This window comes from Anser brachyrhynchus (genome assembly GCF_964034855.1).
Source record: "Anser brachyrhynchus genome assembly, chromosome: 3".
Classification (NCBI taxonomy): domain Eukaryota; kingdom Metazoa; phylum Chordata; class Aves; order Anseriformes; family Anatidae; genus Anser; species Anser brachyrhynchus.
This window is the reverse complement of record NC_137696.1, coordinates 37381395-37408683: the sequence shown is the minus strand read 5'-3', so window position 1 is coordinate 37408683 and position 27289 is coordinate 37381395. Positions and strand designations below refer to the sequence as shown.

At 44.6% G+C, this 27289-nt stretch overlaps 1 protein-coding gene across 3 annotated transcripts; it reads left to right on the top strand.

Moving 5' to 3' along the window:
- On the top strand, positions 1-26935 carry CMTR1 (cap methyltransferase 1). Of its 3 annotated transcripts, none has more exons than XM_080586155.1 (24): positions 1-168; positions 412-546; positions 4108-4250; positions 6618-6776; positions 8124-8216; positions 8942-9013; positions 9657-9751; positions 9856-9928; positions 10131-10329; positions 12395-12513; positions 12761-12857; positions 14097-14229; positions 14749-14928; positions 15335-15391; positions 16157-16214; positions 16856-16924; positions 17102-17233; positions 17749-17871; positions 18597-18688; positions 19362-19430; positions 20838-20885; positions 21427-21539; positions 22070-22178; positions 23945-26935. In XM_080586155.1, exons 2-24 carry the CDS (start codon positions 417-419, stop codon positions 24075-24077), a joined length of 2496 nt encoding a protein of 831 aa, XP_080442281.1. In that variant the 5' UTR covers positions 1-168; positions 412-416; the 3' UTR covers positions 24078-26935. The 3 variants fall into 3 exon arrangements, with proteins under 3 accessions (XP_080442281.1, XP_080442280.1, XP_080442279.1); XM_080586154.1 differs by having other exon boundaries at positions 5-192; XM_080586153.1 differs by having other exon boundaries at positions 5-202.
- Positions 26936-27289: the final 354 nt, after the last annotated feature.

Here is a 27289-nt window from a genome sequence, read left to right as displayed (position 1 = left end):
GGCGGGGGGCGGAGGCGAGCGGGGAAACGAAAGCGGCGGGGCCGGGAGCGGGCAGCGGCCGGGGGCAGGCGGACGGGGACGGGGGGCGGCGGCCGGAGCCCCCCCCCCCCTCCCGGCTGCAGGGAGGAGGAGCCGAGGCTTCGCGGCCCGCTGTCCCGCCGGGGCTGGGTGCGCGCCCGTTCGGGTTTGGCGGTGAGAGGCTGTAAGGGAGCCCTGGGGGGGGGGGAGTTGGGGTTTGCGGGGGGAGGTTGGTGTTGGGGCGGCTCGGGGGGGCCCTGCTGCCGCCGCCTGAGGGAGGGGTAAGTTGGGAAGCGTAGCGGTGAGTACCTCGTGAGGGGGCTGGGGTCTGCTCGCTGCACGCGGGGAGGTCGGTCCGTGCGTCGCTGAGCGGCTGCGACCTGCTCCTTGCAGGCACGATGAAGAGGAGGAGCGAGCCTGACTTCGGCAGCCCCCAGAAGAAGCAGAAGAAGAAGATAGAAGACCTGGGGCTGACCCTCAGCTCCACCTCAGACGACGAGGCGCAGTTCAGCAATCATACCACGCAAGGTGAGGCTGGAGGCAGGGTGCGGCGGGCTGCTGTGGGGGCCCAGCCAACGGGTGGGGGCTGGGGGCACGTCTAAATCCTCATCCGTGGCCCTCATCCACGAGGTGTGGAAGGTGGAGGTGGATGACAATTGCATGCCCCAAAGCTGTGGAATTCTGGTCGTATGTGAGCAGTGTTAGCCTTCTCAGGCTCAGGTGCTACTTTTGGTTTTGAAACTTCCAGTAGCGAGGGGCTGTGCAGTAACAGAGCATGACATTATTTAGGAGAATCTTATTTAAGGCTGACTTATTTAATTTGAGGGGAAATTTCTTCTCAGAAAGAGCAGTCAGGCATTGGAACGGGTTGCCCAGGGAGGTGGTGGAATCACCGTCCCTGGAGGTGTTTAAGGAGAGGTTGGACATGGTGCTTAGGGACGTGGTTTAGTGAGTGATAATGGTAGTAGGGTGATGGTTGGACCAGCTGATCTTGGAGGGCTTTTCCAATCCTAATGATTGCATGTTGGAGGTGTTTAAGAGATGTGTGGACAGGGCACTAAGAGATGTGGCGTAGTGATGGGACTCGTTAGGTCAGGTTAATGGTTGCACTTGATGATCTTGAAGGTCTTTTCCAACTAGATAATTCTATGATAATGCCTCATTGTATTAAAAAACCAACCAAACAACAACAACGAAAAAAAACCCACACCAATATTACTGCCACATTTTTAGCAGATGGGAGAAATTGAGACATACAAAGTGGGTTGACTGGGGCTCTTGTGTTGTAGCGCTGTCCCTTTTGCTGGTTCAGCGTGATTTTTGTTGCTGCTGTTGTAAGCTGTAGAAGCTTGCAGGTATTTGGTTTCAGGAAGAAAAACTGCTTTGGAGTTAGTTAACTTAATTGCCTGCTTTGTTCTTTAAGTTGGAGTTTGCTTTCTCACTTGGAGTATACCAAAGATGAGGAGAGTTCCCTACACAATTGTTATCCCTATTGTAGAGCGCTTTAAACCCTCCCAGGGTAGTGGTACTTCATGTTGTCTCATACATGTGCCTGCTGCTTCTCGGTCTTGGGATTTCCCTTGATAATAGTATTAGTGAAAAAGGGTCTGAACACAGAACGAAGCCTTCCTCTCGTGAAAACAGAAGGGGATGTGTATGGAAGATGTGTGCTCAGTTTGGGAGTAGGCGTAGTGACAGGGTACGGTGTTTGTACGTGTCTTGCAAGACCACAAGTGAATGAGGAGGTAGACTTGTAGGGTGTTGGAGTTGGGATAAAGACTATCAGGAACAGAATGCAGGACTAGGCTGAAAAATTCAAAACAGTTTTTCTTTTTTTTTTTCCTTTTTATTATTGAGTTCAGTTATGGGTCAAAATAGGCTGTGAAACTTTATGGAACGAGTCAATGCAGTTCAAGGAAGACATTCTGGATAGGTTTAAATGTTTGGTAGTCTGTTACACCCGTTGTGGTTTCAGATGAAAAAAAGTAGGTTGGAAGAGAGAAGTGTTTTGAGATATGGTGCATGTATTTGCTGATCATGGCCTAGTGAATGTTAAAAGTAAGAAGAGATTTAAAGGAACTTTCTTGAGATTTTATAACAGGTATTGTGCTTGAGGCATATCATGAGACCTGGAAAATAAAAAATAACGATAATAAAAAACAGATCAAAAGCAGGCATCAAAGATAATTGAAGCCGTGGACTGGAGAAGCAGAAAGCAGTAACTGGTCCTAAAGTAAAATCCTTTTTGATCCAGTTCATCTCTAAGAACTTTGTGAAGGAAGGAGAAATGTAGCTTGTATGACAGATGTTTGGAAAGCAAGATGGGCATATAATATTGCAAACATGCTGTGTCATAGCTTTCTTTGTCTTTAGCTGGAAGTCTCAAAGGTTGGTACTGTAAGCTCTAGCACAGAAGTTACCTTAAAGGGTGATAGTTCAGCTGCAGAGGTTGAACACACATTGAAACAGTTTTAACTACAGCCGCATATTTCACTGTGGTCTCTCACTTTCTGACCTCTTGTAATGACCTTTGCTAATTCTCCAGTTGTTTCCTGTTACTCCACTGATGCTCTGTTATCCATAACAGGAAAATACAGAGGTCTGTGAGTTGGGAGAGGAATATTGTGTTTTTTTTCTTACATCAGAAAAATTTAAGAAGAGTTCAGTCCTTTCTAGGTTATACCATGCTTTAAACATGTGCAGCTACCTAATTTCTTTTTAAGTGATAAAGAGGAAAAGGTAAACTCTATTAACAGCAATTTTTCTGCGTTATCTCCTGGTAACTTAGGTATTTCAACTTGTAGTTGTGTAAAGGAGTACAGGATGACTTCTAGCCCTCTGCGAACAAGGAAGGCTTGAGAGGCAGAGGTCCGATGAAGAGCGCGGCTGTGCTTGTGGTTTGCTGCTCCAGTAGTCTTTATGGCCTGCCCCACTGCTGGTGCTAGACAAATTTCAGGAAGGAAATTTGTGCCGTTGCTTCATCCTTGTAGTGATCACACCACAGGAAAAGGGGGGGAACTCCCTGGGTTGTAGGGCCTCCCTCCCTCCCCACCTGGTGTGGGGCAGTCTGAGACAGCTGTGACATGACTACCACCCGATTCCTGCCCAGCTCCCAGCTACACTCAGAGGAAATAGGTTTGGGCATCTCACAGCTGTGAAGCAGCAGTGAAGCACTGCGTAGCTCATCCAGGTCTAGGTTCTTAGGCCAAATAGATCCCAGGGTAGAGCTGGTCGCGGGCAGAGCCCAAAGTTTGGTGCTCATGGAGGTTCGGCTGCATCAGTTTCAGGTGACAAAAATTGGGGCGCGTGCTGTGTGTGGTGTTCCATTTCTGCCTTGATTGGGTGATTGACTTCTTTAACTTCCTTGAACCTTGGTCATTTTTTTTTAACCTAGCTTGCCATTCTTTTGCATGGATTTATATGCATTGGTAAACTTCTTTAGAGGTGAAAAATGGTCTCTTTCGGTAGTGAACTTATGGCTTTCGCTGCTGAGGCAGATGATGGAGTCAACTGAAGTTTCTTGTGGGGTGCTAAAAAGGATGCAGCTCTGTCTTTCTGCATTATCGGCCGTTTTGTAGATGTCCGTGTACCTGATTTTTGTTCAAGTCAGGGATGCACATGCCTCTCTAATTAGGTAGGGAAATGAGGAGAATCCAACACTGTGTGTTATCAAGGTGTCAGTAACTGCTGTTTATCCTCAGGAGGGAACCTATGGACTGTCTAGGATTATTGTAAAGGTCAGACACAGCACAGTGTACTATTGTGGTCATGCCGTGGCCTGCTGTGCTGCTGGCATGGGGTTTGCCAGGCCCTTTGGGGTATGTGGAAGCCACTGTCTGAGAGAGGTGGTGTGCATCCCTGAGACAAAGGGGTTGATAACCAAGCGTTGGTTCCGTGTGGTATTTTATATTGCACCTGAGTGCTTCCTGTAACGCATTTGAGATACTGAAGTGTACTGTCAGACTCAGTGTTTGTTGAGATAATTTAATGAGTCGCATTGTATAGCTCTTGATGTGATTATTTGAGATGTCTTGCTTTTTGTCCTTCTTTTTTTTGTGTGTTCACTTCTCTTGCTTTTCTTGTTTTCAGAGTCTTCCACTAGCAGCAGTGGGTCTGAGAGTGAAAGCGATGAAAAAAGACCAGTCTTCAGCAATGAGTTCAAACAAGACTCTCTTGTGGAGGGTACTTCATCCCGCTACTCAATGTACAACAGTGTCTCCCAAAAGCTCATGGTAGGTCAAAATAGTTTGGGTCCAAACTATCGAGATCTGATGAGAGCAAACTGAAAAGACCAGTCTGTTCTGAGATTTTTTCACTGTGATTCTGATCATTATTATAGTGAGGTTCTCTGTTTGATCCAGCTAATAAGCAGCTGGGGGAGGCGGAGAGAGATTTGTAGATGGGGATTTGACTTTTTTAAAAAAAAAAAAAAGGTGAATTCACATTCCAGGCCTTGGAGCAGGGAGGTGAATGTGAAGAGAAAGATTTCTGGTTCAGGCAGTTTGCTGAGCTAGAGAAAGAGCCCTACCTTGTGTTATTTTGCAAATATGTATGGTTGAGTTAACAGATGCCCTGTAAGAAAGGCCTTTACAAATTCTCAGATTGATATTAATTCCTTTTAGTCTTGGCAGCTGGCTGGCCTGCCCTTGCAGAATTATTACCGTAATTGTTAAGGTATTTCTTTCAAGCAGTGCTGCTCTGGTTTATGTAGGGCCAGAAGTTTCTTGGAAACACATGGAGTTGTGAATAATAGTAACTGTGACAGCTAAACTTTGAAGATGATCATCAAGCCCTTCATTACACAGTGTTAGCATGGGGAAGAAAGAATTTCTAGGAAGTTTTAAGAAAATTGTTGACTGTTTCTTTCTCATGGTAGTCCCAAAATTAGCAATTTTTTTCTGAGTCTAGAGGCAATAGCAGGTTGTAGAGAAAAGTTTCTCTGAGTCCGTGCTGCTACACATATTTCCCAATGCAAAATTCATCACTGTGGTATTGTGAGCATCATAATCCTGAGAGCATTTCTATTCTTGACAAGAGAAACAAAAACGTTATCGCCAGGGGCAGCAGGAAAGATGAGCCATAGTTATGTATGACTTGAAATGTGACAGGAGGCCTGGGACTTGGAAGAGGACTGAACTCAGCTCTCTCTTTATGCTGTGCTGCTCTCAGAGGAGCAGGGGTCAGCAGTCCGGTGCTTGGTGGTACACCAGCGTGTAACTTCCATCACGGTACACCAGTGTGTAACTTCCTTTGCCAAGTTAGAAGTTCAGTCTCCACTAGAAGCTGGGAAGTGCTAGTTCTTGCTAGTGGGAACAGGGAGCTGCTGCCTTTCCAGGAGATGGAATGCTGCTAGCCAGCTCTATCATCTCTCATACGGAGCAGGAAGTTTCAAGTCTTGCTGAATTCAAAACTCAGCGGGGTCCAGAGGCTGTGAGGTTCTGATCTAGCCCCTCTGGATAAATCCTGTTGCCGATCACTGCATGTCTGTCCACATGCGTTTTTGTAACTGGGCTGCAGTTTGCTGATTCTAGCACAAGACTGCCTTTCTCTTGGAGAGTTCACTCTCGATCCAATCACCACGGTACAGGAACTTCTGCTACTGAATTCAGAAGGCTCTCCTTTGTGAGGCCTCATAAATCTGAATACAAAGATTGATTGAATGTCTGGTTGGACAACTTGGTAGCATTAGGTAAGTAAAAGGAAAATAGTTCTTCATTACTAGATGTTCAGAAGTCTGTCCTCAGAACTGATGTATAGCAGGCTCAGTGGCTGTCACACTGGATGTGCATATTTCAAGGACTGCCTTTCCAAAGATAGCAAAGGCAATGGGTAAACTCCATGTACCTTTGTATAAAAACTGTCTGATATTATTGTGCTGCTTCTCATATAGGTTGATAACAAGCAGTGTCTTTGTTGCTTTTCACAGGAGGGAGCATATGGATGATGTATTGATCCAAGTGAAAATTCTTAAGTCTGTTATTTACTTCTTGTTTTGCGGATAAATATTGGAGGGAGTAAAATTGGCTGCATTCATGCTTTTTTTGTTGTTCTCTTATTGCTAAAAATAATAAATAGAAAAGCTGTTAAAGTAGCAATTAATGAACATCTTTTTTTGAACTGAAGGGATGGAGTGTGTTTCAGGAGCAGTGTGTTTTGCATTCCTCATCTGGGTATTAGCTGGATTTTAACTGATACTTGCAATGTATGTGACTGCATGTTCACAACAAATAATATCACCACAACATGATTTTTTTCTCATGCCAATATCTTCTGGTTTATGAATTTAAAAACCCACTGAACACAGTGGTGGATGTGTCCTGGCTTCTTGCTACTTCTCCTTTGGAGCAGTGTGTTCCTGAATTTTTCTAATTTGTTCTCTTTTCAAACGTCATTCTTTAGATCCGTTTTTTTTCCCCTTCCTGCCTCAGTGGAGTGAACTCAGTATTAAGTCGTGAAAGCCACTACTGAGATTAAAAGTTCTCAGTGGCTCCAAGTCACTTCAGTGTGATGGCTCTTTTCTGGGCTAGTCTTTAATCCCAGTGGCAGTACATAAACTCATATCTACTTGCCTCAGTGTGCTCCCTTTGTTTTCTTTATAGGCCAAGATGGGCTTTCGGGAAGGAGAAGGTCTGGGAAAATACGGCCAAGGCAGGAAGGATATTGTTGAGGCCTCCAATCAGAAGGGAAGGAGAGGCTTTGGGCTGACCCTCAAAGGATTTGATGGGGAGCTGAATATCGATTGGCAGGATGAGCCAGAGGTAAGTATTTACTGTTTTGAATCCCTTTTCCATTGCTGGGTTCAGGATTTGCTCTCTGGGAATATTTTTATAGTGCTGATATAACTGCTACTGTCAAGTGGTAGACCCAGGCCCAACTTTGTCCCATGACAAAGCATGTCAAAACTTGTTTTATGTCACATGCATTAATGGTCTGGCACAAAATCTTTCAGGTGGAGTGTTGCTGTGATCTGTGTGATTTGTTTCTGAGCTTGTAGTAGAGAATGTGATGGGAAACTGTTATCAGGCTGTTCTGAATTTACCCTTTTTATTTTGCATGTCGTTTTTTATACCTGCGTAGGTGGCTTTTTTGTAAGTATTTTTCTGGATGTGTTTAGTAGTCGTATCTAAACTGCTGTGATGTTTTATTCCTGTCTCTTGACAAGCTCCTCAACAGGGAAGAAAATTGGAAAATAGAAATGGGTGTTGTCAAGAAATTAAAGCCCAGTTCTGGTATTATTTGATACAAAACAGCTGCTGTATCCTTGTTTTCAAGAGGAAAAAAAAACCAACAACACACAAACAACAAACAGTGCACAAAAAAACACTGAATCCTAGGGATCTGGTCAAGTGGAGGCCAAGCCAGAAGGTCCCAGCCATTGTTAGTGAAGGGCAGCAGTGCTATTGAGTCACACGGTGTGCTTTATTGTACTTGGTTCTCCTTTCTTTGAGTAGTTTTCAGCAATTGGAAATAATAGCAGAGGCTATTCCTCCAGAGCCAGGAATTTGTAATCTGTTCTGTAGGCTTATTGGCTTAGAGTTCGTTCTTCACCATGTTTCCGCATCTCACAGCAATTGTTACCTGTGACTTGCTCTTGTGGATGATAGTGCTATAACAAATGTAAGAAGGTGAGATCTTAGCAGCCGTTCTTTGTGAAAGAGCGGCGTCACTGTGGTCTTCACTGCCAAAACAATTTCTTCCCAAGATCATAAGAATGTTTAAATCCTGAATTAAGTCATGGAGTGAGGGAGTCTTTCAGAAGAAACTGTGTGAATGGATGTGTAAAACGCCACCAGGAAGTTTTTTTTTTTTGTCAACCGTCTCCTTTGCAACGTCTCTAAAATGTACCTTGAGAGCACGAGGCTTTAGCTTTATTGGTTATTTATCAGATGAGAGAATAGTACTGTTCTTTTGTTGGTGGTGTTTTTTTTTTTTTTTAATCTGATGAAATGAAATGTGTTTTAGGCAAGGAGGAAAAACTATAGGGCCCTAAAGTCATGGCATAACCCTCTATGGTAGGATTGGTAGGCAAACCTTTTGGGAGCAACTGGTAGTTACATTTTGCTAGCAAAATCTTACTTGACTCTTCCCATGTTTTGTTTTTGCAGCCTAGTGCCTACGAGGAGGTGGACTGGTGCCTTGAGTGTACCACGGAAATCCCTGATGCCCAGGAGCTGAAGGAGTGGATGACTGTGGGGAAGGTAGTTTTTTAGATCCCAGTACTTACTAGCCTAAGAAGACACGGGAATGCTCAGCCTGAAACAATTGCCTTGTCAAAGAGTTGTAGAAAATCTAGGCTGGAGTAAGCCTCTGGAGACTGCTCCTGCAGCTTTCTGCCTAAAGCACATCCAGCTAGATCAGGTTTCTCAGGGCCTTGTTGGGTTGAGTTCTGAATATTTCCAAGTACGGAAATCTCACAAGTGTTTTGAACATCTGCTTCAATGTTAGCTAACCCAATTAGCAAAATTATCTATATAGCTAATGGGCATTTATTGTGTTGCAGTTTGTGTCCATTGTTTCTTGTCCTGTCACTGTGCATCTCTGAGAAGAGTTGAGGTTAACTTTCTCTTATTTCCTACCCTTAGGTAATTGTAGGTAGGAATAGGATCTTGCCTTTTCCGTCTCCATTCTGAGCAAGCTTTTCTATCAGTCTCTTATACATCAGATACTTTTGCACCCTTGTCATCTTGGTGGCCCATTTGCTGGGCTTGCTCCAGTGTGTCAATATCCCCCTTGTACTGGGGAGTGCTGAGCTGTATGAAGTATTCCATGTGTGGTCTGAAGATGCTGAATAGGAGAGAATTGTTCCTCTAGCTGCTGGCTCTACTCCTGCTGATACCACCTAGAATGTGGTTGACAGACTTCACCCTTCACAAGTTCATGTTGCCATATTTGCTAACTGTTGTGTGTTCTCATCCTGCTCCAGAGGAAGATGGTGATTGAAGATGAAACAGAATTCTGTAGCGAAGAGCTGCTACGTAACGTCCTGCGGTGCAAGGTGAGTCCTGTTCCTTAGTGAAGAGTGGAAGTTTGGGGCAAGCAAGTGAAATAAACAATTGAAAGGGTTGAGTAATTGACTGGTGATTGGCAGGAGCTCAGAACATCCTCTCTTACCTCTGTGTGACTGGTGTGACCTAGAATCCTGGTTGCTACTGCCTGTTTGTCGATCTGTTTTGTACCTCAGCCTTCAAAGAGATGAACAAAATCAGTGGTGTTCCTTTCTGGGTTAGTCCAACTGAAAGGCTGTAGACTTGAATGAGCTAAGGAACCAAGCTCCGTTTCTTTTCTTGTGTTACATGTTTCCTCCTAGATTTGATCATACCCTTATGAATTGCTGTGTGTGTGTGTATATCTGTGAGAGAAATACCTTCAGCTGTGACTTCTTTTGAGGTGGCTAACCATGCTATCAGGCTCTGGAGCTGTCAGTACAGAACTCTTCAGTGTCACTAAATTTGATTAACAGTTGGGGTGGCTTAGAAGAAGAGTGCTTATTATGTGACAGAAGAAAATTCTGTATTGGTGTATCAAACCCAGCATAGAGCACTCTAAGGAGCGAGAAGCTTGAGGACAGGAAATGCTTATGCTTACCTATCCCTCGAGCCTATGTCAAGTCCAGGTTGATTTTGTTTCTGTTTGTGCAGAGCGTGTTTGATGAGTTGGATGGAGAAGAAATGCGTAGAGCCCGAACAAGATCCAACCCCTATGAGATGATCCGTGGAGTCTTCTTTCTGAACAGGTCTGTAGAACGTCTGGTTATGCAGCCTCTTTCCCATGTATGTCCACTTTCAGCCATGGGAGCCAAGGTTGAAACTTAATAGGTCCCTATTTGTGTGTTCACAGAGCTGCAATGAAGATGGCAAACATGGACCATGTCTTTGACTACATGTTTACAAACCCGAAGGACTTCCGTGGGGTGAGGGCCTCCCTTTAACTTTCAAACGGCAGTACTTTCTCAGTGGAGAAGGTGGAGAGAAAGGAGAATCCTTAGGATACTGGCTGGGAAAAGAGATGCTTGAAAGACATTTCTCTGGCTGAGTAGTGCAGTTGATGGTGTGTGGTTTAACTGAGGGGAGCTGTTACTGGGTGAGTAGAATTTCCTCAGTTTCCTTTCGCAGAGGCCCTTGATAAAGGAGCGAGATGCAGAGCTGCTCTACTTTGCTGATGTGTGTGCTGGTCCTGGGGGCTTCTCCGAGTATGTCTTGTGGAGGCGGAAGTGGCACGCAAAAGGATTTGGCATGACCTTGAAAGGACCAAATGATTTTAAACTAGAGGACTTCTATTCTGCTTCCAGTGAGCTCTTTGAACCTTACTATGGTATGTAGTGCATGCATGAACGTTACCTCATGTTTTTGCTTGTGCTCCAGCTTCTGCATCAGGAGTGCGGCTGGCATTTGTACCAACGTGGGGATCTTAGAGGAGCCTGTTTCTAGATAACCATTTTGCAAAGTAGAAGGGGGCTGTCTTCTGAGAATGGGGTTGAGATCGGTGAGCTTGCATATCAAGTCACGCTTCTGCACTTATTTCCATTCTGCCAAGAAGACGTGTGTCCTCTTGTAATACTTTGTACTCGCTTATCTGAAAACTGCAGAGTGCTTTAAGATGGCTTGACAATAGTTCTTCCCACTTGACTGATGTAATTCTGAAACACACTGAGTTAGATGAGTTGCCCAAAGATCTGTGAGAAGAGGCAGAGGTAGAAGCCTTACTTGATTGACTGGCAGTATGCTTCTGTATCAGACCTCTGTGGCTCTGCTTTGATAATTGGTTGTGGACTCTCAGTACAGATAGCTAAAGCAGATTAGGGCTATAAGCTGTACCTGAATCACTGTGACTAAATGAGCTTTTTAATATAAAGAGGTTTAAACTAATGTGTTACCATGTCTTTGAGGCAAAGTGTGCGTAAACAGACTATTACTGCACCTTACCTCATGGATGGTAACTTGTTAAGCTAGTTTATGTTTGTGCCATCTATCTGTGTAGGCTCACGGAGTAGGAAGGGGAGATAAAAGGATTGATAGTCTTCCTGCTTCTTATTTCGGGCCATGTAAAGGAAACTCAAGTGTGACTGTCCTGTAGAGAAGATGGTAGCCAGTTTGACTTTCCACTGGCATGTTTTTCTTTATCCTGCCACCACTGTGACTCTTGATGTCTGCCACTTTTGACATCTAACCATGAACTCTTAGAGAATAGCTAATCTTCAGGATTAGATGTGTTAAAGAGAAGGTTTGTGGCAAGGGCAGCAGGGCAGATAAATGCCTTGTTCTAATGCCTGCAGCATTTGGATCTTCATAACTCACTAGTGCTTTTATGGAGAGAAGGAGATACCTGGAGAAATGAATAACCCAATGACTTTGATGCATTTTCTTGATTCCCTTTCTGTCTGTTGTGCTGTAAAATCTAGGGAGATGTATACAACTCTCTTCCAGTGATGGGAAGGAAGTAGATTGCTGTGATATTTGTGTTTTGAAGAATAGTAACAAATCCTAGTGTCGCTTTGCTTACTGACAGGGTGATTGACGAGGAATTTGGTTATCAAAGCACTATCATGCATCCTGATCTCTGCTGTTTTCTAGTCTTGCAGTTGTTCAGTTAATAGAAGCTGTAGTTTTAGAAGATTTATAGGGACTAAAGCCAACTAGAAGTTCCGGCTTCTCTGAAGTCAGAGTTGGTAACCTCTAGAATGCAGCTTAGATGAGCTTTCTAAAACACTAGCCGGGGGGGCAATGCATCTCTTTAAAGAGCCTTATGGGAAAATTACAAGCCTTCATGCAAAAAAATAGGAATTTCCTTTTTCCTACTCTCTTTATAAACTTGTTTGCATGTGAACAATTTTTGGGGCTGTTTTTTTTTTTAACTCCAAATTATGTTGTGTTTGGAAGTAGGTGATTGTTTCTTTAGAATTATTCTAATTTTTAGTTGAAGGTTTCCAAAGCACCATGTAAACAATTTTGCCTTTGCTGTAAAAACATGTTACTAAGAGGTGAGCTGTGCAATGAGATTGAATCTTACGTTTTTAGTGGTTTCAGCTATTTGTCATTTCTACTTGGGTGAGAATATTACGTTGTAATGCAGTCAGTTCCTGACTCAGAGGAGGGCAGCAAGTGATTTATCATTTGTTGTGGCTAATATAAAAGTCATCTTTTGAGCATGGTTATTGTATGGCTTTGTTTAGCCATGACCACAGAAGCTAAATAGTTTTTCTAAATTAACAACCATCTTTGGTGGTGAACCAGGGAATATATTAATGCTTAGTCACTTATTGAGGTCTGTGTAGTGTCTGACTAAATGTTAATTGCATTCAATAGATCACCTGTTTGTACTGATCTTTTGTACTGATCTTTGCAAACACGTTAGTAATCGTCTCTTCCTTTCCCCTCAGGAGAAGGAGGGATTGATGGAGATGGAGACATTACTCGCCCAGAGAACATTACTGCTTTTCGGAATTTTGTTTTGGACAATACTGATCACAAGGGAGTGCATTTCTTAATGGCTGATGGGGTTAGTCCCTTTCTTTTTCTTCCTGCACTAATGACCAAAACCGGTACCTTGTACCTCAGTCTGCATATGATATTTGATGTGTCTGCACTTAAAACATGAAATTCATTAAGGCTTGTCATTAAAATTCCTGGTGGCAGTGTTTTGTATTGTTAAAAAACAAACAAAAAAACATGATTTAGCTGTACAGAATTGTTTGCTTGAGCAACAGATTTGTGGAGATGCTAATCATATGTTATATGCTTTGCAGGGCTTCTCTGTTGAGGGTCAGGAGAATCTGCAGGAGATCCTAAGCAAACAGCTGATGCTTTGTCAGTTTCTTACAGCACTGTCCATCGTCCGGACAGGTATGTTCTGTCTGTTAATCATCTTCTACCTTCTGTCAGGTGTGGGTGACATTGCAGAAGGATGCCGTAGAATTTTATTAACGTGCCATGAAGTCTGCCCTGCCATGAGGCTGTATTGCACAGGATTGAGCGTATATACGTTCGTTCCAAGATGGTTGTCACAAAGCTAAGAGAACTGGGACAGAAAACTTAGGCTATCTATGTCTGTTTTTCTTTTTATTACGAGCAGGAGGTAAAATGCAGTAGTTTAAATCTCTCACAATATGTTATGTAGCTGTCTTGGGCTAAGGTCATAGTGTGGTAACTGGATAGTATATCTGAGCTTTATGGTATCAGCTGGCCCAGCTGCTTTCTGATCATTCTAGCAGGCTGGTTGGAACACAGTGGTACTAATCCAGTTCATCCTTCCCTCTAGTTTGTGGCTTTTCTCCTTTAAATCTGCCATCTCTGATCAAAACCAGCTCATCAGCTCATGCTGTTCTAGCTGTAACCCATTACTGCCAAGTGATGGACATTACAGCTGTATCTGGTTTTGATGGTTCCTCTCTTCTGCAGAATTTAGTTAGCATTTGGCATTGACACACAAGAGCAGAAGATAGGAATGTTTATCCCATTGTCATTTATCTTGTGTCCTGTGTTCAGAAGTACTTGAGGCAATGATCTGCTTAGCAGTAGTCTTGAACATGATATGGTATAAGGAGTAACCTTCTTTAAGTCTTTCCTCTCTGAGTAGATATAACTGCCAGACTGACTGCTTTTTGGTTTAGGGAAGTTGGAAAAGTTGTTTGAAGGCAAAGGGTGGCATGCATGCTTTTCTTTCTAGATGACAAGCAATTCTGTTTAGGTAACATCAATTAGTTTGTTCTTCCAGCCCGAAACTTCTTGTTGTACATAATGGAGCTGCTCTTCTGAGGCTTTTGCATAGCATGCTGCAGTGCCATAGGGGCATAGTTTGGGCCTGGGAAGGGAGGCTAGGGAGTGGTAGAAGGCTTGCTCTTGAGAAAGCACGCATACTGATTTGATCCTGGTCAGAAAACTGCTTTTCCCTTTGCTGTAGAGATATGGGGAAGATGGTTCATGGAGCCACATTGGCCTGCTTCTTGGAAAGTGTTTTAGATACTGTTTAATTGTACAAAACCACTTACTGTTTCTGCAGAAGAGAAGATTAGTGAGGTGCCTGGTATCTCCTTGTTTCTTTATAATCTGCTGGTGTCACTGTGCTTCCTCTCTCTGCTCCAGGAGGACATTTTGTCTGCAAAACCTTTGACCTGTTTACTCCATTCAGTGTGGGGCTTGTTTATCTGCTGTACTGCTGCTTTGAGCGAGTGTGCATCTTTAAACCTGTGACAAGCCGTCCTGCTAACTCGGAGAGGTGAGATTCTTGAGCATGAGGGATTACTACAGAAAGCCCGTCCTCTAAATTCAGTGATAGATGAATTTAGGCAAATGGAATCTCTGTGACCTCACTCAGTTGGCAACTGTTTTGGAGGAGAAAATGTTTTAGATGCCTATCAAATTATGATGTTTGACAAGGTAAAGAGGGTATTTGCCAAAGTACACTTGATTTTCACTGCCTCTACTGAATTCCTTCCGGAGAGAGTAGCAGTGGAACTGAGTATGTAATGCTGTTATTGTACCTGTCAAGTTTAGCAGAATTGATTTACTACTTTAGGGAGATCTGTGGCATTTTGAATAGGGTTGAATTTCCCAATCTTTTTGGAAAGTGGAAACTGACATATAATGACTTTGTGATAAGTGAAATTTCACCTTCTTGGGGCTGCCTGGGGGAAAGAATTCCTGGGATTTGGGATACTGTCCTGACAATGGGAGCATGGCAGGAAAGTTGGCTGCGTGGAAAGGCCCGAACGCAAATGATCTCTCTGCTCTGCAGGTATGTGATATGCAAAGGGTTAAAGCTAGGGACTGAGGACGTGCGGGACTACCTCTTCATGGTGAACATCAGACTCAACCAGCTGCGCAACTCCGATGTGGATGTGAATCTAGTTGTCCCACTGAACGTGATCAAAGGGGACCAGGATTTCTATGATTACATCGTCCAGTCCAATGAAAAGTGAGTGCCTGTGGGCAAGGAGGGCTGCTGGCTGTAGGCAGGTCAGCCAAAACAGCTTTCAGTTGCAGATGCTTGCACTCATGGAGAGGCTCGTTGATGCTGCTGCACTGCTCTGCTTCTGTTCCAAGAGGCTTAGCAGGGCAGAGGGGCCCTGTGCAGAGAGGGGTTATTACTGTGAGTGACTGTTTGGCTTCTGTGTACCGTCCTCCTGTGTAGACTGGAAAGGAGGATAGTGCCTAGTTCTTGCTGGTGGACTTCTGGTCACTCTGATTCATGCTGACAATGATCCAGTGATTCTCTTTGAGGATCAGTCAGGCTTCTGCCTGTTGTCCCAGTAATCTTCCATGTAGTTTGATCTTGGTGTAGATAAACTTGCTCCCTGACTGAAATTTTCCATCTCTTTTAGCCACTGCAAAGTTCAGATAAAGGCGCTAGCTAAAATTCGTGCCTTTGTTCAAGACACGTGAGTATATTCCTCTGGCTTTCAGTGAGGATTGAACTAACTTACTGTAAATCAATTGCTTTGCCCTTCTTTAATGTGTTCTTAATTTGAGCTGGTACTTTACTTGACCTTTAGAGCCAGGAAAATTAATAGTGCTTTTAGGTAGCTCAGTTTGTCTCTGCCTGAGTTGCTTGCAGAAAAGTGTGGGTAGCTGAAGGAGTCCTGAAGGTTGATGGTCTGTTGTCACCTTTATTGAGAAGGCTACCATGCACTGCGTGCCTTCTGATTAACATACATGGGCCTGCTTCTTAGCAGGCTGGTATGTTCGTACCTGGCTGGTATGTTCAACCCTACAGTAATTGGTTAAGATGGGCATGGTTCTTAATTTTTCAGGGGTTAATCAGAGCATCTAAGTTATGTACCTAGAGTTACCTAAAGCATGCAACATGAATTTCTCACGTTCAAAAAACCTAAAGCTATTGCAATGTATAGCTATTTCCCTGACGTGACTTTTCTGTTCAGGGGTCATTCAGAGATCACATAATAGAAAGCTGAGTGAGCCTGAGAGCCAGAAATTGTCTAAGAATGAATCCTAACATTAACGTTTTTTTTGTGTGGGGAGGGAAGCAGGAGCCTCTTTTGAGTGTAACCTGTTGAGGAGCACTGTATGTTTGTCATTCCCAAGCCTGACAATGAAAGATGCAAATTGGATGGGGCTGGGATATGCTAATGCTGTGAGAGCAAGGAGGTTTCACCATTTTAATAGTCTGCTTCTTTTCTCTTGAGGACGCTGATCGAGCCACGGCAGGCTGAAATCCGAAAAGAGTGTCTCCAGCTATGGGGGGTAAGTAAGCTGCGAAGCAGGGAGATTGTAAAGGTGATAAAATCCTTGTTGTGATGAAATAAGGATGGAGCCAGAGTACAGATAAGCTTTCTAACCAGAGGCCTAATATGTTGTCCTGGGGGAAGGTCAAAGATTATTTGGAGCTTTTCATGTAAACAAATAGGATGATGCTTGTAGGTTATGTGTATGGCTTAACTGAGCAGGCATCTGATTCCTCTGCTTTGCTGCAGCTGAGAATGTTCGATAGCATACAGAGTGAACTCAGCACCTAGTGGTTTTCATGCAGTAGAGCTCTCCAAAGGGTCTTGTTTTATGAGTCTGCACGTTCTCTTTCCTGAGCCTTTGACTGTAGTGAGGTCATACATATGGCAGCGTTTCACTGAAATGTGGATGGAATCAAAGATGTAGCCTGAAACTTTTTGAAGCTGCCTCAATGTTTCCTCTGAGACATAGTATACCTATGTTAAATTTGAAAAACATCTGAGACCTTTTCTTTGCTAGATGACCTCTCCAGCAACTGAAGCCCCAAGAGCAGGAGTTTCAGGGGGCAAGATGTTCTGTCATGTATTGAAACCAGAAAGGTTCACGCAAAACACGTAAAAGAATAACACTTATTATCAATTGTTTGGATTTTCCTTCAGATTCCTGATCAGGCCCGTGTTGCTCCCTCATCTTCAGATCCCAAGTCCAAGTTCTTTGAGCTGATCCAGGTAAGACTTCACGCAGACGCTGCTTCTGCTTCTTCTGAGTTCTTTTGTATAAATAGGCCTTTTCCCTGCAGGAATTGAGAGTAAGAAGTCCTGGATTATTGTTTTATGGAGAAATTGCATTTACCTATCTGTTGATGCATTGTATCTAACTTGCCTTTTCCATACGTTATTCTTTAGGGCACGGATATTGATACCTTCAGTTACAAACCCACTCCTCTGAACTCCAGTACACTGGAAAAAATCCGCCAAGTGTTAGATTACCGGTGTATGGTGGCTGGAAGTGAGCAGAAGTTCCTCTTGGGACTAGGGGTAAGTCCTGAGAACAGTCAGACTTTACATCCAGGAGTTCTGCTGGTTCATTTCAGTGCTACTATTTTGCCTTGCAAATTCATCCCATTCTTTCCTGACCTCAAAGGCCAGGAAGGATTCTTATCAGCAGTCCTGGATGCTGCTAGTTATTTTATGTTTCTTTCTCCTGACTTCACTACTTTTCACTGTAATTAACCCTGTTTTTGTAATTCCAGCCTACACAGAGACCCGTACTCTTGCTAGTGTCTCTAATTACTTTCACTGTCCTTTTAAAGGTGTTCTATTTCTGGTTCATTATATAGGTATGAAAAGTTAATGACCGATTAGAAACGATGTTTTTGTGCTTTTGCTGTAGAGATTGAGGTTCTTCCTTAAAATTTCCCACAAAGAAACTGCTTGTGACGGCCTAGCACAAAAAGATTCTTCGACAATGCTCTGCAGTTGGTCAGAGGTCTCTCTTCCATCCCTACCCTCATGAGGCCTTGGGTGAATCTGACTCTGCCTTCTATACGCAGAAATCACAGATCTACACATGGGATGGTCGCCAGTCAGACCGCTGGACAAAACTGGATTTGAAAACTGAGCTGCCACGAGATACCCTTCTCTCTGTGGAGATTGTTCATGAGCTGAAAGGAGAGGTAGGAAGCTATTCTTTCTCTTACAAGTGGCTGTAAATAGAATGAGCAGTTTCACTTATTCTCTGTAAGGTACTGCAGAATAAATGTTCCATTTGTGCCAGGTGTGAAGGTTTATTTTGTTTGATCTTTAGAGAAACTGTTTCAGATTAAGTTCCTTCTTTCTGTCCAGTGCTAGAGAGATGAGCTTTTAACACAGTTTTGAAAGCCCTTTGGACCTGACATACTGTTGGCCTACATGTAGCAGCAGGTGACATTGCCACTAAGACTTAATCTGTTCTGTGGCTCTTCGGGTACATAACTGTGCAGTAGTGATTGCAGGCCTTGGAAGAAGACCCTTGAGGTATATTCACAATATAAGGTGTTGCTGCCTGGGAGTGTGGGTATCCTCTGGCACCTCAAATGAGGATGCTGTAGTACACTGGGCTCTGTGCTGTGCTACCTGATGAGGCACTATTGTGCCAGAGAGCTGGTGATGGTAGCTGTGGTCCTGCTTTCTCTCCCTCCCTTGAGACAACTGTGTAGTTGAGATATGCCGGTTCTTGGAGGCTGGCGTGTTACTACGCAATGGGCTGCAGGGAACTGGCATGCTTCTAGTATCTGGAAAGGTGCTCTCTCTCTGGAAGAGAATGATGCATTGCCAAAAAAAATAGAAAAGAAAAGCTATAAAAGAAGCTGAAATAGCAACAGACAGTCCGAGTAGTAAGTTTACATATTACTTTCTGCAGGGGAAAGCGCAGCGAAAAATCAGCGCTATCCACATCCTTGATGTCTTGGTGCTGAATGGCAATGATGTCCGAAACCAGCATTTCAACCAGAGGTACGTAGGCTCTGGAGAAGTTTCTTTCTTGTACGTGAGTCAGAGTGACTGTGAAATGTTTTTCATGCTAATAGCAGAATGCTGAGCACAGGGAGACAAGTGCATTCAGCTGAAACACTGCTGTAACGATGAACTGTGACTGAACCACCTCAAAGTGAAGTGGGTATAGCCTTTTCTGTCTGTACTGTCTCTGTGTATGAGGGCAGGTCTAGCTCCATTCTTAGTCTGGAGTGAGCCAAGCACAGTATGGATAAACTGAGCACCCTGGGAATATGCATGAGCCTAGCTGATAAGTGGCTCAGGGAGAAGGAAAGACCCTCTGTTTCCTTCCTCAGGGGAATGATGTGTCTCCTAGTCTTGCTTGCCTGTTTAGGCATCAATGTGTTCAGCAATACACGGGCTTGTAGAGGAGGCTATGGAAACCCATTCCGAATGGATATGGGTCAGTATCCATAGTAGCCAGTATCACTGGGCACTGAACTGTGAGGGTGTGGTTAAAAAAAAAAAAAAAACAAACAAAAAAAACCCTGTTTCTCAAGTGCCCATTTAGCGAGCAGTGGAGGCAATCTGCAAGTACTGAAGTGTCTGGTTGGTTATTCTGCTGAAACTGTTACCTTCCTGGAACACCAAAGATCTAGCTCAATTGTAGGACTCTCTTTCTGTTCTTGTTCAGGATTCAACTGGCGGAGAAGTTTGTCAAAGCTGTTTCCAAACCTAGCCGGCCAGATATGAACCCGATCCGGTGAGTGACTCTTCTTTCCCTCAGCCTTGCATGCCTTGGTTTTGCTGTGTTCAAGGATGAAGATAAGGAGATGAAGGACTTAAACTTTAAGCTGAAATTCATAGTTGGGTTTCACTGGAAAGAGGCTAAAAGTCCTTTCAATATCTGAGGTGAGGCTGATAGTAGAGAATTTGTGCCCTCCTTTCACACACCAGACACTCACGCTTTCATCATAGTGGACTGGCCAGCGCTGGTCTCAGATGTGTGCTGATGTCTACCGCACAGCTAGCTTATTGCAGTCTTTTATGTCCTTGTCTGCCCTGAAGGGTCAGCAGAGGTACAGAGAAGCTGGCTGTTAGATAAATGCAATGTGTATCAGCGTTTGCAATCTCCAGATGGTTAGCCTGAGGAGAAAGTTTTAGTTACAATGTCAAGAAAGTTTCTAACAAAGGGCTTCAGCTTTGGTTGCCTCCTGACTTTCTATTTCATTAATTTTGCTATAGCGGATCACGAGAGCATTGTTGTGCTGGGTATCAGATACATATTGTGGACAAAATAGTTTCTGTCTCAGAAGGCTTTCAGTCTAGCTAGAAGTGCTATGATATTGCAAGAGAGGCTGGAGTATGGCAAAGAGGATGTTCTGCTTGATGATAGATGAATGGGAACTCAGACTCAAGACAGTCACAATTTCTGGAGGAGCCTGAAGCATTGGCAAGAGCTGAAGATGAAGCAAGGAGGAGGCCTGTCAAAATGGGTAGTAGAAGGGTTCTTTGCTCTCATGAAAAGGTGTTCAAACTGTGCTGTTTGAAGCCTGATGATTATAGCAGCATGTGTCAAACAGGTGGTTGGGATGTCTGATCAGAGGCAATGCTTTTGAAACTTTCTGATTCGTCTTCATCTCAGAACAACAAAAACAAAAGCAGCTTGACATAACAGGATGATGATTCCAAATCGTCTTTACTGATTAAAAAAACAAAACTGTTTTTACCTCAAGGTAGCTAGCAAGTTTTTGGTGTCTCTCAGGATAATGGTGAAGATCTTTCAGTTTACTTTTACTGCAAGGCCAGAACCTGCCTGGGGCTGACCTTGGTGAATTTACCTCATGGGAAAACAAAAGCACCTGACTTTCACTGTTCTTCCTCTTCTGTATACTGAGCCTGAGGTAAAAATGTACAGCTTCCTTAGCAGTGAGGACACTTGTATGTTGCTTACAGCAACCCATCTGTGAGAAAGCAGATGTCACGTTTTTTCAAGCCAGGAGAAATAAAGCATAAGATTGGAGAAGGGTGAACCTTAGTCATACTCAGCCACCTCATGCTGTACAGAATGAACTGTTGTTGCTTCTTACAGGTGGGACAGAAAAAGAGGACAGTTCAAGTTTTTATTTTTTTAATCGCCTTTTTTTCTTGTTTCTTCTTTCCCCCCCAGAGTGAAAGAAGTGTACAGATTAGAGGAGATGGAGAAGATTTTTGTGAGGTAAGTGACTGGCTGAAATGAGACGTTTCAGGGCCTATGGAGAGACTGTCAGCCACCAATGCATGACAGCAGAGGAATGGGAGGGATGTGCTGATTTGTGCTTGAGCAGTCCTGGAGAAAGATTTTGTAAAGCTCTTGAATCATGCTGCTGAGCCCTAATGCCACAGACTTGGCCAGTGTGCTTTGCAGAGGTAGGAGAAGCAACTGCGCTTGAGTATTTGTGCAGAACTGTCAGTGGCTTGAAAGATTTAAGAGTTCATACCTGAAATGGGAACCCCATTAGGATTCAGTGTGGTAGGTCACAGATCCTTCATTCCAACACTAGATTTGCTACCTGATATAGATGGCTGTTTTTTCTAGCCATGCAGGGGAAGCAAGAGGTGGGATTTTCAGGGATGTGGTGATTTATCCTGTCATATTTTCACTGTGATGCTCTGGAAGGGGTGTGTGGGTGTCATATTGCGTGCAAGAGGACGATAAAGGAAGAAACAGGAGATGCTGTGTTTAGCAATCTCTATCACTGTCTTCTCTCAACATTCAGGTTAGAGATGAAAGTCATCAAGAGTTCAGGGGGAGTACCCCGGCTATCCTACACAGGCAGGGATGACCGGCACTTTGTACCCACAGGACTCTACATCGTACGGACTGTGAATGGTAGGAAGAGAGAGTCCCCTGCTCTTCATTTTTTTTCTCTGCACTTTCAAGTAAAAAGTATTTGACTAGGCTCACTCCTCCTGTAACTCTGTAAAAAGTTAATGGCAGTATTCCAATGGCTAGAGATTGACTGTTGTAGTGAGCATAGCTTAGATTGGGAAAAGGTTCAGGGTGTTTCTGTGATAGTTTATTCAGTTGCAGTTTGATCTGTTGTGTGGGTAAATCAATTTATTTACAGGACTGCCTTTTTTGAGATTATAATTGTTTACCAAAAAGATATTTTCCAGAGTAATAGTACATGGAAACATCCTGTTTGGAATGTCAATTTTTAAATGTAGGGAGAATGGGATTTTCTCAGTGAATGCAAAAGTGTGGAAGGCAGGTGGTCTTGAGGGAGGAAAGGGAAAAGGAGTAAGAGAAGAATCACTGTTATAGATTCCTTGGCCCTGTTTGCACTATATGTGCGTTTCTACCATGCTTTTATCCTCATTCCATTTTCGATCTAATCCCTGTGACACTTTTTCTGCAAGATCCCTGGACAATGGCGTACAGCAAAAACTCTAAGAGGAAATTCTTCTTCAACAAGATGACCAAGCAAGCAACATACGACCTCCCTGCTGAATCCATCGCACCCTTTCAGTGAGTACTAGCCGTGGCAATTGCCAGAGCTGAGGCTGTGGAAAGGTAGCTGCATCTGGATGGCTGGAAGGGAGTTCAGGTGTGCTCTGATATTTTTGCAGTTGTTTGCACTGCAAGCACAGCTTGGCCACCAGCAGGGTGTGCTGCATAAGCTGATACCTCACAGATTTAGGAAACTGCTGATCTGGAGTTGTTGCTTTTGCTGTTGATTGCTATGAATAACACAAATCTTCTCACAACGTCATGCCTCCATCTGCAGCAGAGTGTGAGTGAGTGAACCTCGCTGCACGCAGGGAGTCCTGCAACTATAGTTTATTACATCTCTGTATGTTCAGATACTTCATTGGAAGTTGCTAATTTAAAAGTCAGTCCCAGTTAATTTAGCCCAAACTCTGGTATACGCTTTAGGTAGCCAGAGGTTGTTTAATGAGAGAGTAGGAGAAAAGCAGTATCCCCTTGGGAAAGGATTGTCACTGGACTGTCATTAACGCTGTGGGTGCTGAATGCCACCTGTATCCAGGTACTAGGCCAAGGCAGCCTTTGAGTACACCAGATTCTGTGTCTGTCTGGTAGGTCAGGGCTTGTGGGTGGAGATGTTCTGCACAGTTTGTCCTCTGGTGGTCTCAAGAGATACCCTCCACTAGCAAGGACTCTGCCTCTGAGTGACAGCTTGACGTGAAAAAGTGCTCCTGACTCTCTCACTTTGAATCTCCTTACCTACTTTTCAGTTGCATTCATAAGAATCTTTAAGCTTCCCTTAACCAGCTAAATAGGAGAAGGGGCTTAAAACTGTGAAAGGAGAGGCACATGGTGTTTTTTTTCCCCTCCAGGCCTCAGGATGGGGTTAGTTCTGCCGAAGTACCCAGAAATAGGCCAGTATGAACCTTTATGAAAGGCTGAGAACGTAGTAGAGCTCTTGTGTAGGACTCCAGAAGGGATGTGTTGTGTTGTGGTTAGCGAGTACTAATGTGTCTGTAATTAGCCATTGACATGTGCTCTTGTCACTGTGCTAGTACTGCTTTGTTAGAACAGTAGCACTAAATAAGCTATGAATATTGTGTCAGTACTTGTACAAAACTAAAAGGCTGCTGTGTCGGCAGTAATTAGCAGCTCTGTTTTCATTATGGCTGGGACTGTGTTGATGCAGCGAGGGGGGACTGTGCCTGATGGATGGAGTGAGAGATGGCGTTGTAGGACCGGAACTCTCAGCAGCCGAGTAGAGCTTGGTTATTTCACACAGGGGGAAGGAAGGGATGGTCATAGCTGTTTTTGTACAGCACGAAGGGCTGTTCATTTGCAAAGCTCTATAAGACAGCTATTACTGATTCTAGTAGGTTTGTCGTGAGTGATTAGACTGCTAGTTGCTTCTGCTGGCAGACTTTCTAAATTCTTCATTAATGCCTTTCCATTGCCTGCAATGACAGTTTCATCCTCTGAAAAACTTGTGGAGGGAAGAGAGGGAGGTTTTCCCTAATGATCTGTCTCCTTCCAGCAAATACTGAACTGACTCTTGAGTGAAGTTAGAATTAATAAGTTTGCTTCCATGGAAATCTCTTAGGCTAGGAAGTTCCTGTACATTATGGGCTATAAAGTTTGTAAGATGAGCGAATGGATGTACTGGTCTAAGGCACCCCTTAGATAGAGTACCTGTGTGGCTCCCAGCGCAAGAGCAGCTGTGCCTGTAGTGCACTTTGTGGCTAACAGGATGACAGGGTTTTCCTTCCCCTCTTCTGCCATACTAATCCCACTCTCTTCTCTGTCCACAGTGTCTGCCATTACAGCCGCCTCTTCTGGGAGTGGGGGGAAGGTGTCAAAGTGCACGACTCTCAGAAAAGGCAAGATCCAGAGAAGCTATCAAAGGAGGATGTCCTGTCTTTCATCCAAGCACACTACCCCTAACCCTCTGCCCTCTTGAGGGGCACCGGGTGGGGCTGAGCCCAGCTTGGATTCTTCAGGGACTGACAAGACTGGGGAGACTCCACAGCTATCCTGGTCCTCTCCAGAGCTGATTCCCTGGAGGTGACGTAACCAGGAGGCGCTACGCAGAAGGCTCAGGACAAGGCTCTCCCTTGGCAGTGTATATAGGAGTATGACCCAGGTAGCGCGCCTGCTGCTGGAGCACCTATGGTGACTCCTGGAGTCGAGTCCCTTTTGTCCTGACCTACTGCGTGCATGAGGCCAAGGGGCTGGCAGCTTTCTTTGCTCCTGTGCAAATATTCAGCAAGGTTTGTGGAGCTCTGTGTGCGTGTCAGGGCTCTCCAGGCTTGTGCTTCCCTGGCAGTGGGAAGGAGCAGAGGAAGGTGGCAGGGCTGGGCAACAGCGCGCTGAAGCAGTCCTGCCTTGTTCCTGGCAGCTGTCCATCTCCTTGGCCTCGTGAAGGGCCTTCGCTACCCCGTGGAGGGTAGTAATTCATTGGGGAATGCTAGCTTTGGGGCGCAAGTATGTATTCTTGTTGGTATCTCCGACGTTTCTGCTATCGAAGCACTTGGCTGGCCATCGGCAATTCCGATGCAGTGGTGTCCCACTGGACAAGAGCCAACACAGGTGATGACTGGACTTCCTGGCACCGACTTGATGTTCTGGTGCCACGGGTTTCTCAGACCTCTACAAGCTGCTGTGATAAGGATTTCCCCTTTCTAGGTCAGTGACTGATCCTGAGGCAGCAGCCTGGGGTTAACCTGTGAGTGTCTGCCTCATGGTACTTCTGAGACCAAGGTGCTTTGGTTCTTGGTACTCAACAATATTACCCAAATCTTCAGGAAGGAAAGCGGACGTGGGAGGGAAGACAAAGGAATTTTGCAGTGCTGGGGGTCTTTAGAGGAAATAATGGGAACATAGGACTTTGTTAGACTTTGTTAGAAGACCCAGGGCTTCAGCAAAGAGAGATCTTGACTTTGACCATGTTGGTTAATAGGAAGAAATCCTGTCCCCTGACTGCTCCCCTGGAAAGGATACCAGAATTCAGTTTCTAAATGCCAGAGTGGGCTTTGACACCCTCCAAGTCTCATCTGGCCCTGGCGCTACACCTGGGGTGAAGGCACACAGCTGTGACACTCTCAGCATGAAATTTATGTCAGCAGACTTCTCAACGCGTTTTTATGCTGGGCTCAAAGTTGTCTTCTGTTGCATGATTTACCTTCAGTTCTGGCTTCCATCGGGCTTTTGCCAGGTCTTCCACTTAAATCAGAAGGTAACTCGCAGTTGACTGCTTTTAGCTAAGCAGTTACCCCCTTTTTTGTTTGCTTTTAAACACATATTAGCAGTAGGGAGGAAACTGATTTATGGGTTGTCTGAACTGTGCCTTAAAGAAAGCTGTAGTTCTTGGGACTATAGCAGTTGCTTATTTTTCCCCCCAAAGTTGTATGTAGGATTTGAAAAAGCTTTATGTAGTAAGACATGGAAGTTCTCACTTGCAGGTTTATAGGTGCATGGGTGCCCTGCACCCCCCCCGAAGAGGCCGTAACAAGGGTGGCATGTTGTGGAAGTCTCACTTTCATCCACCCTACAAGGTCCAGCGTCATGTATAGGTTTTGTCCTCCTTCTCAGCATGCAGTGAATGTCACCCTACAAGTAGGCCATGCTCTCTGAGCTTGGAGCACTTCCGTGTCTTCACAAGCACATAATTCCCATGTGCCCGTGTTTTATTTCTCTGCAGTTTGGTATAAATGAACATAACAGCTCGATCTCCTTGCACCAGACAAATGCAGGTGCAGGCTTGGTGACTGGAGAACCACACCCCTCGGCTAGGGGAGCAGCACAGGAGCTGGTCTGTTGCTCTGTGGAAACTGGAGGCAGAGCTAGGGCGTGGATGGGTTATGGATAGGTGGCCCTGAATGCTGTGCAGGGGAGTGATTCCATTTTTTGTCAAGCTCCAGCCTGAAGTGATGATGTGGGTAAAAGGTTCTTCCATGTGGTTGGTCGATAACCCTCAGACGCGGGTCTACTGAAACAGCTGAGGGGCTGCACGTTGTCACGGGGTCCTGTGGATGACCTGTAGCTGCCCTCTATTTTCAAGCAGAGGCAAAATATAAATGAGAAAGGGTAGGCTCCCCCCCGTGAAGAACAAGAGCTGTGTCACCAGCAGTTTGCTCTGGCAATGGCACTTCCACGAGGGATGAGGAACCTTCCCTGGGGGCCAAAAAAAAACAAAACACAAACAAAAAAGCACCTCCAACTGTGTGGTTTCCAGACCTGTGTGCAGTTGGCTTTTTAAATCAGTAATTTGAGGTCTGGCGTTTCTGCAGACAGCCTTGAGGCTGTTCTAATGCCGGCAAGTGTGCTGCTCCCTCTGCCAGGCTCCTGTGCTAAGTGTTAGGTACTCCACTCAGGGCTCTGGTCTCCCTGGGGGCTGGCAGGCAGAAGGGTGACGAGGAAGTATGCTGCGGAGCTTGCAGGCCTTTGAGGGTGCAAAGGAAATCTCAATAGCTGCAGGCTAGCTTTTATGAACAGATACTTCCTCTTTGCCCTGTTGCCTCTGATTCCTCCCAGTTTTAATTTGCTTTTATTTTTATTTTTGATGCACTGAACCATGATTCTGAATCCCCCTTCAAGAAGGCAGGCATGAGGCACCGTGCTGCTTGCTTCCTTGATGCAGGGTGAATTTGGAGGGATTATGTTGGGAATGGGGGTGAGGAAGGTCTTGCTGAAGGGAATGTTTATGTACATTAATTGCACAATGTATTGTTATTAGGCTGTGTATCATTTTGTGTTGATTTCTCTGCTTTCATTGTCTCTATTACCAATACAGCCCCTTTAGTTCACAACAGTGCTTATTTACTTTGTTTCCCACAAAATATGGGCTAGCAGTTTGCGTTAGTGTGGAGACAGGAGTGCCTTGCACAGTTACAACTTTGAAGGCAGTCCTGTTCTCCTAAAGGCCTTCCTGACAAGTGCTTCCTCAGGGCTTCTCCACATCTCACTGGACCAGGATGAGAGGAGGGACTGCAGGGCCCTATCTCCAGCACTCCTTCCTTACTGGTGTGCTTGGCTGCTTTTCCACTGAAAGGAAGCAAATGCTTGAAACCAAATACTCAGGCAGATTCCAGGCCACAGCAGTGCAATAATCCACTGTTGAGACCTTGCCAACCAGATATATCAAAGTGCCTAACCCC

Excerpts from the sequence above, each read along its gene's own strand:
- CMTR1 (XM_080586155.1), top strand. The coding sequence starts at position 417 with ATGAAGAGGAGGAGCGAGCCTGACTTCGGCAGCCCCCAGAAGAAGCAG. Across the intron at positions 547-4,107 it reads CAGCAATCATACCACGCAAG|AGTCTTCCACTAGCAGCAGT; the intron begins GTGAGGCTGGAG and ends TCTTGTTTTCAG. Across the intron at positions 17,234-17,748 it reads AGTTCCTCTTGGGACTAGGG|AAATCACAGATCTACACATG; the intron begins GTAAGTCCTGAG and ends TTCTATACGCAG.